Source organism: Gopherus flavomarginatus, chromosome 2 (genome assembly GCF_025201925.1).
Source record: "Gopherus flavomarginatus isolate rGopFla2 chromosome 2, rGopFla2.mat.asm, whole genome shotgun sequence".
Lineage (NCBI taxonomy): Eukaryota > Metazoa > Chordata > Testudines > Testudinidae > Gopherus > Gopherus flavomarginatus.
In genome coordinates this window covers 34,137,687-34,152,015 of record NC_066618.1, presented here as the reverse complement: position 1 = coordinate 34,152,015, position 14,329 = coordinate 34,137,687, and the positions used below count along the sequence as shown (strand labels likewise).

General features: G+C 40.1%; 1 protein-coding gene across 5 annotated transcripts in view; it reads right to left on the bottom strand.

Annotated features, from left to right (window-relative positions):
• The window catches only part of ODAD2 (outer dynein arm docking complex subunit 2), a 173,819-nt gene that overhangs the window by 43,873 nt on the left and 115,617 nt on the right, over nt 1-14,329 (bottom strand). For all 5 annotated transcript variants that reach the window (XM_050939024.1, XM_050939023.1, XM_050939022.1 and 2 more), the window contains 2 exons: nt 2,172-2,360; nt 1,277-1,498 (listed from right to left, as the gene is read on the bottom strand). In XM_050939024.1, the coding sequence (XP_050794981.1) occupies nt 1,277-1,498; nt 2,172-2,360 (411 nt within the window). The remainder of the gene's footprint in view (nt 1-1,276; nt 1,499-2,171; nt 2,361-14,329) is intronic.

Here is a 14,329-nt window from a genome sequence, read left to right as displayed (position 1 = left end):
GGGATAACCTGGCCTGTGTCTTTGCAGAGCTCATCTCTTACCCCCTCCACCTCCTGTGGCTGGAAGCACACACCAGACACCACAGCACACAGTCAGTGCCGGCAGAAATGGGATGGGGGGCGGGGCTCTGCTGGCCAAGAGTTTGCATGCAGCGGGGGCTGCACTGACGGACCGGCAGGGGGAGTGGCTGGTCCATGCACTGCAGTTTTGTCATGCCACCCACCCCTATCATCGGCCACTGGATCCCCTCACTTGCTGCTGGTGGGCAGATGGCTGGTGAGCAGAGATCCGGCCAGCACCAGGACTCACCAGTACTGAGTGGGGGAGGAGGGAGACAGAAAATATTGGACAATTTTCCTCTTTTTAAGAAAAAGTCAGGACACCTACAGGAGGGCTTAAAAAGGGACATCTGGTCACCTCAATTCAAATTTTGGCCTCTCAACTGATTCCTACAATAAATGCATCATCATTAACACAAATACAAGATATGACTTTAAAATTCACAATAAGATTGCACCATAAAGCATCTCTTTTGCTCCCAGCACATTTACTCTGGATGCTAAAGTAAAAAGAAGAATTCTAAATAGTAAACCCTTTAGGAAATTTACCATAATTGGCTTAACACACTTCTCATCCCCTTCCCCCCATCTCAAAGGCCATAATCCTGTTCTGTCCAGTTCCTCTGACTTTAACCTCTGGAGTCAAAACCTTTACTGGAAAAAGCTTCTGATAAGAAGACATACCCCTAACAGATAAAAACCTTTGGTTAATTTGTTGTCATGTCCCAAGACTTTTATAAGTGAATGCAGAGCCAAAACTGCTCCTAGGCTTGTACTACTCTACCTTAATTTGGCCCAACAAGACCCATTACATTATAGGATTCAGCTGCTCTCAGATTCTTTCACTACTAGGTGGCTACTGTGGCAAAGAATTCAACCATTCACTAAGATGATCTAATTTTTTTCAAAGACTAGTTGAAATAGTAAGACAATAATGACTCTGCATCACAGCCAGCTTGGACTTGAGTTGAGTGAATAATCTAGAGGTGAATGGCTCATGTCATATTACCATTTCTGTCAACCATCCAGCTGACTTCTTTTTAGAATATAAATACTCTCTAACTCATTGTTTACCCAAAGTTCTCTGTAACAAACCTGAGTTGATCTCATGTGGTCAAGTATATTCAGAAATTCCTAATGTGCTGGAACTCTTCTTCTTATCATGCCAATGCTATTTAACAATTTGAACCCAGAGTTACAAAAATCTTGCACCTTACCTTCACTACTCCATTTTCATGCATGGTGATGCAGTTATTGGGATCCTCTGAAAGTTGGTACAAGGCCTGAGCAGTAGCTCGATGAACTGATGTGTCATTTGATTTCAAGTAACGTACTAAAGGGGCCACAGCTTTGGTTTCTCCAAAGGCAATTCTGTTACTTCCCCACATACAACAGCGAGAAATGGCCTCTGCTAAATGATGCCTTAATTTGTCATTGTTCTGGGCAAAAACAAAAAAAAAGAATCCATTAAATATCTTTCTTAAATAAGTAGGAGAACCATATTTCCAAGTAGTTTAAGGGCAGCCACAAGAAAGAAAGAAAGAAAGAAAGAAAGAAAGCAATGTACTATAATCTCAATTTATTAAGAATCTTGCATGCGTGAAGTGGAGCTGACAGCTTTATACTGTTCTGTGCTTAACGGATGCTATATATTTTTAAAGAGTCAGGTTTCTGTATAGGCTGGTTGGAAATGAGGCAAAATTAGTGTTAAAATCTGTACGAAAAGCCACAGCTTGGAATGTGGTTCCATCACTAAGATTCTGATAAGGATTTCTCTGTGTTGTTCAAATATACTGCTCATTCCCTTCCTCCTTGTTCCTCCCAGAGGACAGCTGCTACATAGAGAGGCACCCTTATCCCCTTTGTACTACTTGCAAGGAATACTAAAAAGGGGTGCATGCGCCAAAGCAGCTGTAGTATTAGTCACAGAGTGACTTCATAGCCAGTCTACATTCTGAAGTGGGAAAAGAGTCTATATCCCTTTTCCACAACTGCTGTAGAACTCACCACTCATGCCATGCTCTTTCGCTTTGGGTTTGATACAAGGACTGGAATCGAATGGCTAATTCAATTTGTATAGATGGTTGGATATTACAGAAAGATCTCACTTACTGTGTTTGCTAGTTTGGACAACAGAGGAACGACACCATGATCTGTTATAACAGCTAAATTCTCTTCATCCTTGGCTATGTTGGTAATAGCAGCACATACACTTGCTAAAACTTCTTTATTCTCGGATTTTAGCAAACTGACAATCAGTTCCAAGCCACCAACAAAGGAGCGAACCATTTCTCCAGCATCCTACGTGAAAACCAAAATAAATGTTACTTTTAAATGACAAACCTGCATTTTATACAAATATTAAAAAATGTATTAAAATTGACATTATGACCGAGATATTCAAAACATTGCAACTGTCACTGGGTTGCTTCTACTAAGAGTTACAGTTAATTTAGAATCCACAGGGTCTCCTTGCTGCATATTAAGGCTAGACTATTTTACAGGCAGTCTAAAATACTTCCATATTTCACATTAGACCTGACAGCTCAAGACAAGGGACATTATTATCCATTCATTCACACAGTGTAAATGAACATGCAGTTCTTCTCCAACAGTGATTATACCAGCCATTTTAGTGAATGTGAGACATGATCCTGGTGCACTAGGAGCACCTGATGAAGCAGCTGGGCATTTTCTGGGTTGTCCTAACTAGCACTGAAAATGAAAAGGCAAAAACAAAATCAAACTAAACAATATACCAGTGTGACTCTGTAGAACTACGACTGAAAAATACTATTTATTTATTAATCAATTCAGTTTACCAAGCAAAGATTTATATATTAATATGTAAAACAGAAAACTAGCAGTTTTGGTACAGTGTGGTTAAATTAATGCATATGGAATTCTTCTTAGGAATTTGCCTCCGGCAAAAAGGAACTGGCAGTTATGCGACAATGTGACATTCATAGTACTTTATGGACCCTTAAAAGCATATATAATGTCAATCTAACAGTCTTGATTAAAGACAAATTCTTAACTAGTTAGACTAAAAAATCATTGATCATTGCTATATCCCAGAGACCATGCTGATGCATTGTACTTCATTGAGCTGAAATGTTTGAAAGAAAATATATCCATATTTTCTATGGTACAAGCATGTGATCACTTCATACAATCTATGTTTTAGTTTTTCTAGCCATCTATGGTGAGAAACAATGCCAGGATAAGAGAGTCACTGCTAACTAATTATTCTAAAATTGTGAAAAGAAAAGTGACTTGATTTTGTGAGAAAAAACAGCCTGAGAAAGAGAGAGAGAGAGATTATGAAAAAAATGGAAAGAGGCTGATATAAAATATGTGGGTGAGAATGCTAAAAATAAGAGGGACCCTAGAATATTAAATTGAGGTTAATTTCCAGTAACTGGAGGTTCTTCAAGATTTAAGGTCCCTATTTGTATTCCACAAGTGGGGTTTGCATGTGCATCAACTGCTTGCCCCAGAGCTTTCAGTAAGTCTGCACATGTGCAGTTGTTCTCATGCTGCAAACCAAAGGTATAAAGGGGCAGTGTGGACCAACTCCATTCCAGTTCCTTTTCAGTTCAGTGTATCTGGTCATGGTCTGCAGCAGAGGTGATGGAGGGTGGGTAGTGGAATACAGTTAGGGATTGCACATCTTGGAGAAGCTCCAGTTACAGGTAAGTAAACTCCATTTCTCCTTCAAGTGATGGTCCCTATGTGTATTCCACACATGTGAGATTAGTAAGCGATTGTCAAACAGGAGATGGGTGTGAGGATGCAGATGGTATGGATGTTTGCCATCCCCACTGTTGTACCTGCAGAAGTCTGGACCAATGTGTAATGTGTTGTAAAGATGTGTATGGATCTCCAGGTAACCACCCTACATATATCTAGTAAGGGTATGTCTCACAGAGATGCTGCAGAGTTTCCTTGCACTCTGGTAGAATGGAGTCTCACCCCTTTTTTTGGGTGGGGGTGGCAGAATATAAGACAGCCGGTAACAAAGGATGATGTAGCAAGAGATTTATTTTGAAAGTCTCTGTGCAGATAGACCTTGACCCCTTAATCAAAAGTGATGAAAAGTCTAGGTGTTTTTCTAATTGTTTTTGTTCTCTGTAGATAAAACATCTGAGCCTGTCAGACGTCTACAGAGTGAAGCAGTTTGTCCTCATCAGAGACATGAGGTTTCAGAAATAATACCAGTAAATGGATGGTTTGATTAATCTAAGAACATAAGAACAGCCATACTGGGTCAGACCAAAGGTCCATCTAGCCCAGTATCCTGTCTTCCGAGAGTGGCCAATGCCAGGTGCCCTAGAGGGAATGAACAGAACAGGTAATCACCAAGTGATCCATCCTCTGTCGCCCATTCCCCAAACAGAGGCTCAGGACACTTCATCCTTTCCGGGATGCTCCATGGGGTGGGGAGAACTAAGCTAACTATACTAATTATAAAACTACACTAGCACACTAAGTCTAAACTACTAAAAACTACTAAAACTATTTACAAATTGTATTTAAAGATATTAAAGTAGAGGAAAACCAAGGCGATACAAAGAATTCTGACTCAGCAGCAGTTAAGAAAGAACTGGAGAGGTGTTGGTCTGCACTGCCCTTTATACCCTTGGTTTGGAGTATGAGGAGAACAACTGCAGACTACTTACTTACAGCAACAGACTCAGGCGCATGGTGCTCATGCATACCCATGTGTGGAACACACATAGGGACTATCACTTCAAGAAGCAGCAAGATTTCTTGATAGAAAATCCTTCTTTTCCCTGAAAACTTTAAAATTACTGCCCAAAGACATCAGATGACTGGTCACAATCAAATATTTCAATCTGGAAATTCATTCTCTAAGATTATTATGTTCCCCACTAGTACTAATGGACAGATCTAGGGCAGGACATGGAAGGGAAGAGTAACAGCTTTGTGAAACGTTTCCTCTTAAAAAGTATACTGTAGTGTGAGGACTTCAAGACGTGGCGAAGCAGAAGGATGGTGGATGGTCACTGTCTCACCTCAACTTGCAAGTATATTTCTGCAAAAGTTAATGCTGAACATATCTGCATTATCCTACTCTGCTTCCTGCTCTGCTTGCTACAGTTCTATCCTCTTGAAGTGAAGGACTGGGCCTCCCTGCAAATGCCTCTGCCTCTATGGATGGTTCAAATTCTATAGGATTTCCCTGCATGCTTCTGAAGGGCAAGGCTCTTTTATGAAGAGGAGGTAACCTGCCCCAGCCGCACCCACTGATGTAAAGATGTGTAAAAATCTCTAAAAAGTTAAAATTCAGATTTTCCAGGCCCATACATGGAAACTATAGCCCTCCATGATCAATATCTACTGTGGTAAGAATATATATTCTGCCTTTTGTAAAGGTGAAATTAGACTGGTGATATGCTAGCATATAAACAACACAGTAGTAAGGAAGAAAGCTTAGTCTTGGGAATCCATTGTAAAACCAGCTAAACACAGGGACAGAACCTTCTATCAGTAATGAAAAGCAGAGGGAAACTGCAGAAACCACATGTCAGGAAAGTTTCCCATATGTGATTGTGGGTGCAGTTTGCTGGTCTGTGAAAGAAAAAAAGAAAAGCAGAGAAGCAGGAAATCAGGATAATAATGAGAAGAAAGAAGTAGAGCTGAGAGTTTGTACATCTGGTATGTCATACTCTGCTCTTTACAAGACCTTTTGAAAAGATTTTCTTGTAAAGATATTTAAATTCAAATTCAATCTTTTAGTATCATTTAACATAACCATATACCTTGCTTACTACATTAAGTTTCAACTTGAATTTGTGTTTATTGACACCTATAGGTATACAATTGCCACATTTATTTTAGATGTTTTTATATGAGTATATCTGTGTTAATGAGATAGATCTTCATACTATTAGTATTTCTTTTACCAAAGTGTTCAGTTGTTTGTGTTCTCAGACTCCCATTTAATGTTCAAGTAGCCTATGGCAGTTATGTCTACAAATTGCTTTCATAACAAAACAAAACAAAAAAATCATATATGGCTTCAGAGATCTCCTTTGTACTCAATTTTCTTTCTGAATTAGGAATAAAACATACAACCTTTCTGCTCTATAACGAAAGTGCACCTTTTAAACTAATCAACACATAACGTTTTTGTGAGTCAAACCCCAAAGGTTTGTCATTGCCAAATGCTAGTGTGTGAGGCTTTAATATATACTAGTAATCCTAAAATCTTACTATAGAAATGTAAATGATATTGTTTCTAAATCTTGGCTCAACAGTTAGTTTGCTATTGGGGAATAATAAGATTCTGACATTAAACATGGAGAGGAGAGTGTCACTTTTCAAGCCTAAGGCTAAACTATTAACTTTGTACATATAAGACATAATAAGCCTTTATATACTATAAAATTCTAATGTATTAAACATATTTAGGTTCACTGTTCAGACTTCTTATTTTCTTTTTGATAAGTTACATATGGAGTTATTCAAAAAAATATAAACCTTTAGTATTGTTTTGAAAAGTTAGAAAGCATCCTACTGTATAGTTATACTACAAAACAATGCCAGCATTTGGATACAGGGGAAAATGTATTTGAGTGAATTTACCACATTACTTCTGGTACTCATTCAACAACTTTTACTCATCAAGTGGTACTTCACTTCTTGAATAGTCCTCATGAAGTAAGAATTATTCATTGAGGGTAATGCAGAAAGAATACTGCCTTGTAAGGATAACTCTAAACAACACACTTCATACATTAAAAAATTAATATTATTCATTCTCATCGACAATAAATAAACTAAACGTATTTTTCCCTGTAAAGTCCTACTGGTATGTTTTGATAAACTGTGGATGCTTCCTGTTTATAAGGTAAAAATTGTATCCTAGGCTGGACAAACCAAGAGGCCAAATGCTGAGGTATCTATAGCAGAAATCAAAAAGTAGAATGGACAAAAAGTTATTACCAAGTGAATAAGTACCTTCAATTATTATTACACTGACATTTGAAATGTAATATTTAAATCTTAAATGAAAAACAGGAGAAAACCTATAAAAATAGGATATGCTGTTAAACTATTTTTTTTAATTGTAAGAAGTAGACCAGAAGACCAAAATAAATCGTACATTCTCATATATTTTGCCCCTAACTACAGGGCACCAAAACTTGTGTCGTCAGAACAGTGAGAGACTTACAATCATAAATATACAGGTAAAACAAATATCTGTCAGGTTTTCAGAGGACAAGAGCCCTGTTTGTTATGCTAAGAGAAGTTGCAGCCTATCGCTTTCTAATCACACATTTGATTTGTACATCTTACTGATCCTCTCAAACACCACCTCAGCAAAATCTACTGAACTTTTCTTTCATTAATTTTTATTTTCACATACTTCTACACTTCTAGCTCCTGATAGAAGCAGAAATACTGTCAGAAAGCCTCATCTTAAAGAATGTGTTCCCTAATTGGGAACACCAACTACAGAAGTATTGTAATATTTCTATCTTAATTTTCAGAAAATACAGATTTGGAAAACAGCTGAATGTTGGGGTTCTTATGCCAAGTTCTCTGGCCCCTTTTGAGGTTTTCCCATTACCATATTATACCTAATTTGGGGGTAGTGATTTCCATTGAGAAAACAAAGCTCATCATCTCTAAATTGAGACATAAAGTACTTGTCCAGGCATTAATAAAAAACATTCTTTTGAAACCAGATTCCTCTCTCATTTCTTCTAAAGATTCCATTGCTTTTCTTATTTGAAAACTAAATACTGCACTGCAAAAACACATTGTGTTTATCTTTAAAAATATTTCATTTTACATATAAAAGTTTCTCCATTAAAATCAGTAGTATTTTACATTTAGAACTTCTTACAAAGCTTAAGATGTCAAAGCTAATTTGTCAACTCTGATTGCTTTTGCCCAAAAATGTGATGGTATGGTTGTTCAAATAAACTTTAATTATCAAGTCATCTTTATACTACCTTTCCTCTAATGGAAACTGTCCATTTTTACTCTCCATTGCCAATCCCATAATTTAGCATATTAAAGCACAATGCAATTTATAAACGTCAAAATTCTGACCTTAGTTTTAAAAAATACAATACATATTATTTCCCATCTATGAATGTTCTTAGATAACTAACAAAACAGGCACAGTACTCTACTTCTGTTGTTTAGTGAAAAGAGGGAGTATGGTATTTACATAAGGAAATGTCTATTCATTGTTCATATTACAAGCAAATCTTGCCCCTCCTCCAAAGCTGAGAAAGCTTTCATAATTGCAGAATTGATAAGGCAAATCCTCCCCCTACCTCAGAAGTTGTGAAGATTCCCAGGGTTGCAGAACTGATGAGTTTCCATCTCACAAGATGGGACAGGTTTCCAGTAGGATGCCCAGCTCTGCCAGTGTATTGAGGGGGGCAGGGCTGGGTAGTGGCATTGATGCTACACAGATTTTCCTGTCCTTCTAACCCCACTGAGGTTGCAAAGGCTACTGTGGCCTGAGAGGGCAGATTACTTCTCTGACTCTTCCTGGAGCAATCATCAAACAACCAAATACTTTGGTTATGTGTTGCTGCCCATATTTAAGCAGTAAGGCAAAATCCTTAGCCAAGTAACCAAGCTATTCAGTGGGGCATTCTTAGGGTTACCAACTTTCCAATTTTCAAAACCAGATACTACAGGCCCCCCATTGCTCACTGCACCCACTCCCACCACTCACTTGCCACCTGAAGAGTTGGGCTGAGAGGAGCTAATGCGGAGCCTGCCTGTCTGCCTGCCCGCCCAACTGGGGCATAACAGGGCGGAGGAGAGTGGTCGCCGGAGCTGGGGGCAATTGGGGCACAGTGGGGTGGAGGAAGGGTCAGTCCCCAGCGTGAAAGGCTGGGGACTGACACAGCAGGGTGGAGAGGTTCTCAGAACAAGGGGTCAGAGAGAGCCAGGGCCCCAGCAGGCTGAGAAGGTGGGATAGGCCATCATGGGCGACAAGCCCAGCTGTTGGCCTGCTCCTCAAATGCCTCATGCTGTCAGGATCCATTCCCTGGGCAATGCCAGTACCTTCCTCTCCGCCAGAGCTGCAAGCCAGTTCCTCCAGCAGCAACTGCTCTTCCCACCCTCCCAGCAGCAGAGGCCAATTGCAGTTACTACGGTAATCGGACTTTTGGTGTCTGATCAGCAGTACTGACCAGACACTGCACAGGTCCCCTTTCGACTGCACTTTCCAGTTGAAAACCAGACACTTAGTAACCAGAATGTCATTCTGTGAGAGCCAGTGGGAGTGAGGGAAAGAATCTTCCCTTTCTCAGGCCATTTCACAGCTGTTATTGCAACATTAGGGCCACAGTAGCCTTTGTGGCTGTTGCATTCCCCCTCCCACCCCCAAAGATGGGATCAGATCTGCCCCCCTCCAACTTTCCAGTCTCCCAGGACACTTTCTGTGCTCTGAGTTGTGGCCCTCAGGAGTGCACATTCCTGTGTGAGCTCCCAAATCCGATTTCCCTTGCACAAAAGCAGCAGAACTACTATGGTAAGGGTCCTTTGTGGACATGGAGGAAAGATCACGACTTGCCTTTTATGGCATCTTGTAAAGCACCATTGTATTTCCAGTATGAGACAAAAAGTGTAAATGGAGTAACCGTACAGTGACCCCAGTGGACTGCTGGGTTTCCCCATCTACTTGCCTGATAGGTTGCCAGGGAGTCAGGCTCTGTGACTCCGGAATAGATTCAAAATTACACCCCAATTTTTTTTTTAATTTTTGACTTTTCATAATGATTTGGAATTTTTTTTCTAAATTTTTTAAATTTTTTCATGGAATCTAAATTTTGTTTTCTGAACAGCAGCAGTTATGAATCCAGCTGGAACACTGTGTATAGTTGTATATGAAGGCAGAGGGAAGCAGTCCTACCAAGAGCATAAGAGATGATTAGGGAAGAGAGGATGTAGATGGAAACTACAGTTATTTCTCCTGTTAGACATTAAAAACTAAAAGAAAAATATGTAATCAATTCAACAAATTGAGATATAGAAATAATGAAAAAGATCTTACCAGTGATTTCCTTTCTGCTAGCAGCATTTCCCACAATTCTGGACATTTGACCTGCTCTTCTGTCTGCAGCTCATGGAGGCAGATCAGCATTTTGGTGCCGCAAGCTCTGGTCACGTCCTCTCTGCTCCCGCTTGTAGCCAGATGAGTTATTCCCAAACTATAAACTTACTATTTCAGCGATAATGAAATAGCTGTATACATTAGTCCAATGGAGATTAATAAATTCATAGATTCCAAGGTCAGAGGAACCATTGTGATCACCTGACCTGTATAACATGTACCTGAGCTTCTGTACAACACAGGCCATAGAACTTTCCCAAAAATAATTCCTAGAGTATATCTTTTAGAAAAACATCCAATCTTGATTTAAAAGATGCCACTTAATATCTGACACTAGGCTTATGAACCATCCAGGGTCAGTGGAACTGTGGAAGACCCTGCTAGCAGACAGTAAATTATTAGTAAGAAATTTTCCGTTCTGCAGCCCAGCATCTCCCACAATTCTGGATTTCTGGAAAGTAGCGAGCTGTGAGTTGTTATGTAGCAAGGTTTATAAAATAAAGATTATGTGGGAAAGAAGTACCATCCCTTTTTGTGAGCTCACTCAAAAGTCTGTATTATTTCTGCCTGAAGCATCCTCCCAGCATAGGAGGTCTCTGCAGAAAACAGAAAATCCACCTTGTAGTGCTTAATGAAGATATCAGCTATAGATCAAGTGTCCACTTTGCAAATTGCTGAAGAGGACACACTTGCTCGTAAGGTCACTAAGGATCTCATGGATTGCACCTTGCTCTCTTCTGCGACAGCAACCTCTGATAATTCACAGGTTTTCATAATACAAAGTCTAAACCATCTAGTGATGGAGGAGTTGGAAGCACTGAGTCCCTGGCATTTTGGTTGGCAGGACACACAGCCTATTCTTCTTGTGGATTCTGTACACTTGAGATAGATTTTCAATGCTCTTCTGACATCTAAGCTGTGCCACATCTTTTCAGTTTCATGCTCTGGTTTTGGACAGAACAAAGGAAGCACAACCTTTTGGGAAGTCTGGAAGGAGGAATTTACCTTAGAAAGAAAGGATTCTGGTGTTCTGAGCACCACCTTGTCCTTGTGGAACACACAGTAAGGTTCCTGTATAGATAAGGCTGCCATCTCTGACACTTGCCTGGCAGACGTGACAGCTACTAAGAAACAAGTCTTAATGGATAAAAATAGGCTGACACTAAAGTTTGAGACTTGAAGGGATGGGTTGTCAGGGCCTTCAAAACTAGTGGAAGCTCCCATTTTGGGAAGAGTGGCCTGACCATTGGTGTGGCTAATCGGACTGTTCAAAAGAATCTGGCTACCTGTGGACTGTCTGCCAAGAAGCCTGAGGAACCTTTGAAGATCATGCTACTAAGAGCTAACAACTGATATGCAATGGTACTGGGCTAAAGGCCTCTGTCTATGCCTCTACAAATAAAGTCCAGAATGGTTGCAATTCCTGAATTTCTGGCATTTGCCTTGTGCTTTTGGCTCCAGTTGTTGAATCTGGACCAGATAGAAGTGTACACTTCTAGTGTCAATACTCTCCTAGATGAAAACAATGTCTTCATGACTCTGGAGGACAGACTGAGAACTTCCAGTGCTTCCATCTCAATAGCAAGGATGTTAGTTGAAGCTGTTTCAGGTGTGGAGGAAGAAGAGGACCCTGCAAAAGGATATCTTGTCTCCATGGAAGCTGGAGTGGGCGGTTCCAGTTTCAGCTCTGTCAGGTCTGAGAACCAACATCTCCTTGGCCAATGAGGAGTTATCAGTATTACTACTGCCTGTTCTCATTTTATTTTCTGGACCACCTTTCCCAGTAGTGGAAAGGGTGGATATGTGTAACGTATCAACTATGCAATAAGACATCTGTCCCCACAGACCTGGGATCTGCCTTGTGAAGTATTTTGGCTTCTTTGCATTCATATGATTCACAAACAGGTAGGCTGAAGGGATGCTGAACATCTGAACAATTAAGTTGAAAATCTGCTGATTTAGGCACCACTCAGAGTTGTTAACTTGGTGCTTGCTGAGCCAGTCTGCCTTTTGGTTCAGGTCCCTTTTGATATGGATTGCTCTAGGGAAAAGGAGGAACTGTTCAGCCCACCTCATTACTTCCATTGCCCGGAAGGCAAGTGGACATGCCTTTACAGACATTGTTGTGGGCTGATTACCATTGTAAGCAGTTGAATACCTGTGTCAGACCTGTACATGATTGTTTATGTGTTCCAGGGAGTGGCCTCAGACCTTTAATATGAAGGCTTGAAGACTTCTGATGCATGATTGTGCCCATGGAGTGATCCCTATGCACAACACCAGGAATCCTGCACAGTGCTTCAGCAGGTCTCCTGTGGTTCTGGAGCAAGAAAATAAATTTCCAGATTTTCTGAAATCTTTCTAATGATGGGTAGATTTTCACTACCAAAGTGTCTATTTATACCCCCTGGTGGGTTACTCTGGTGGACGGAGCCAGAGAACTTTTCTAGGCACTGGTGATGAAGATATGTGCCTAGAGGAGATTCAACATCCGAGATGTGGCCCTGTGTGCTGCTGACTGCAATGGAGCTCTGATCAGGATGTCGCCCAGGAAGCGGTACAGTTGAGTTGCCTGCAACCTGAGTCTGCTAAACCTGGGAAGGCTGCCTCACATATACAGCACTGCTTGGATTTAACCAGATGCTTTCTTGCCTGTTCTATCATGCCTGTAAGGGTCAGAGAAGCCAGCAGGGAGACGTTGTTCTGGAGGCTCAGTGATGGTTAAACCCCTGAAGGCATTAACTGAACCAGGAAAGAGGATGAATGCTGCCCATTGCCCCAAAAATGGGCAGAAATTTTAAAATAGAAAGAGCAAGCGTGAGAGCAAAAGAAACTATCACTGTTTTCTACTGCAGAGGCAAAGAATCTGGCACTCAAACAGAGGGGCATGGTCAGACACCATTTGGTGCCAAAATGCTGATCCACTTCCCTAAGCTGCAGAGACAGGAGAGCAGCCCAGATGTCCAGAATTGTGGTAGATGCTGGGCTGCAGAAAAGCATCACTTCTACATCAGACAACTTTAAACCATTTTATTATCAAATGAAAGCCATGTTAGGGTAGGTACCATGTCTTTTTTTATGTTGTTTTGGAACCTATCATATTGTAGAACCTACCAAGAAAATGAATTAATAATTCTTATTGATAATTAACAATTAATGTCTTCTTGATAACGTAGGCCCAGATCTTCTTTCAGTGAACAGGAATACATTTTATATAAGAATTTAGTATTAGGAAATTCTAGCTCTCAGTTGCATGGCTTTAAAATTACACAAAATAAGATCAAATTCCTTACAATTAGCAGAGTATAAAAAAGTAGGGTCCCAACTGATGTGTAAAATAGTATAATGTTTACATGAAAAAAATAGGGAAATGGAATGCAAATATAAGAAGCATATGAAAGAAAACAAGAAAATTGGAAAGTATTGTATGTGCTCATATAAGGAATGTTGACATCACAGGTTTAAACAAAACATGGTGCAGACACAAATATTTATAAAGTGACATTATATATCTTTTCAAAAAAGCCATAGAACAAAAAGCATAACTTTATGTACAGTATTCAGAAAAGTTTGGGAACTACTGAAATTGATATTCTAACATTTTTTATTACTGAAATGTGGAAACAAACTATCACCACTAATTTAAAACAGTAACTGGCAATATTTTTATTTTATAAACATCAGAAAGCTTTATAAACTCAACAAACTTTCTTTGTTACAAAGGTTCACTGTAGGTTTACACATATGGTAATGTTAAATGACTCTGTAACAGGTGAAATGCCCCTCTCCTGCATAAAGCCTGAGTAATCATGTGGCATGAAGAAGAAAGTAGCACATACTCCACCAGTGCTAGATATGGGCTGCAAGTGTGGAGGCCACTGGATCTGCATAAATGCCAATTTCATGGCCCCACCCATCCATTCCACCCTAGCCTTCTGTGTTGACCTATGTGGAACCAATATAGAGATCCTCTTTCATGGAAGGCAGGGGATACACAGTCTGCATGGCTGCTCAGCCTGCAGCTTTCCCATGAAGCTTTAATGTAGGGCTTCAAGGACAGCCATCAACTTGAAAAGCACACTTCCATCTGAAAATGTTGAACTACATTGTTACAAGTAATCGCTAAGAGATTGGGGGTGGGGGAAATCTTTCCCTT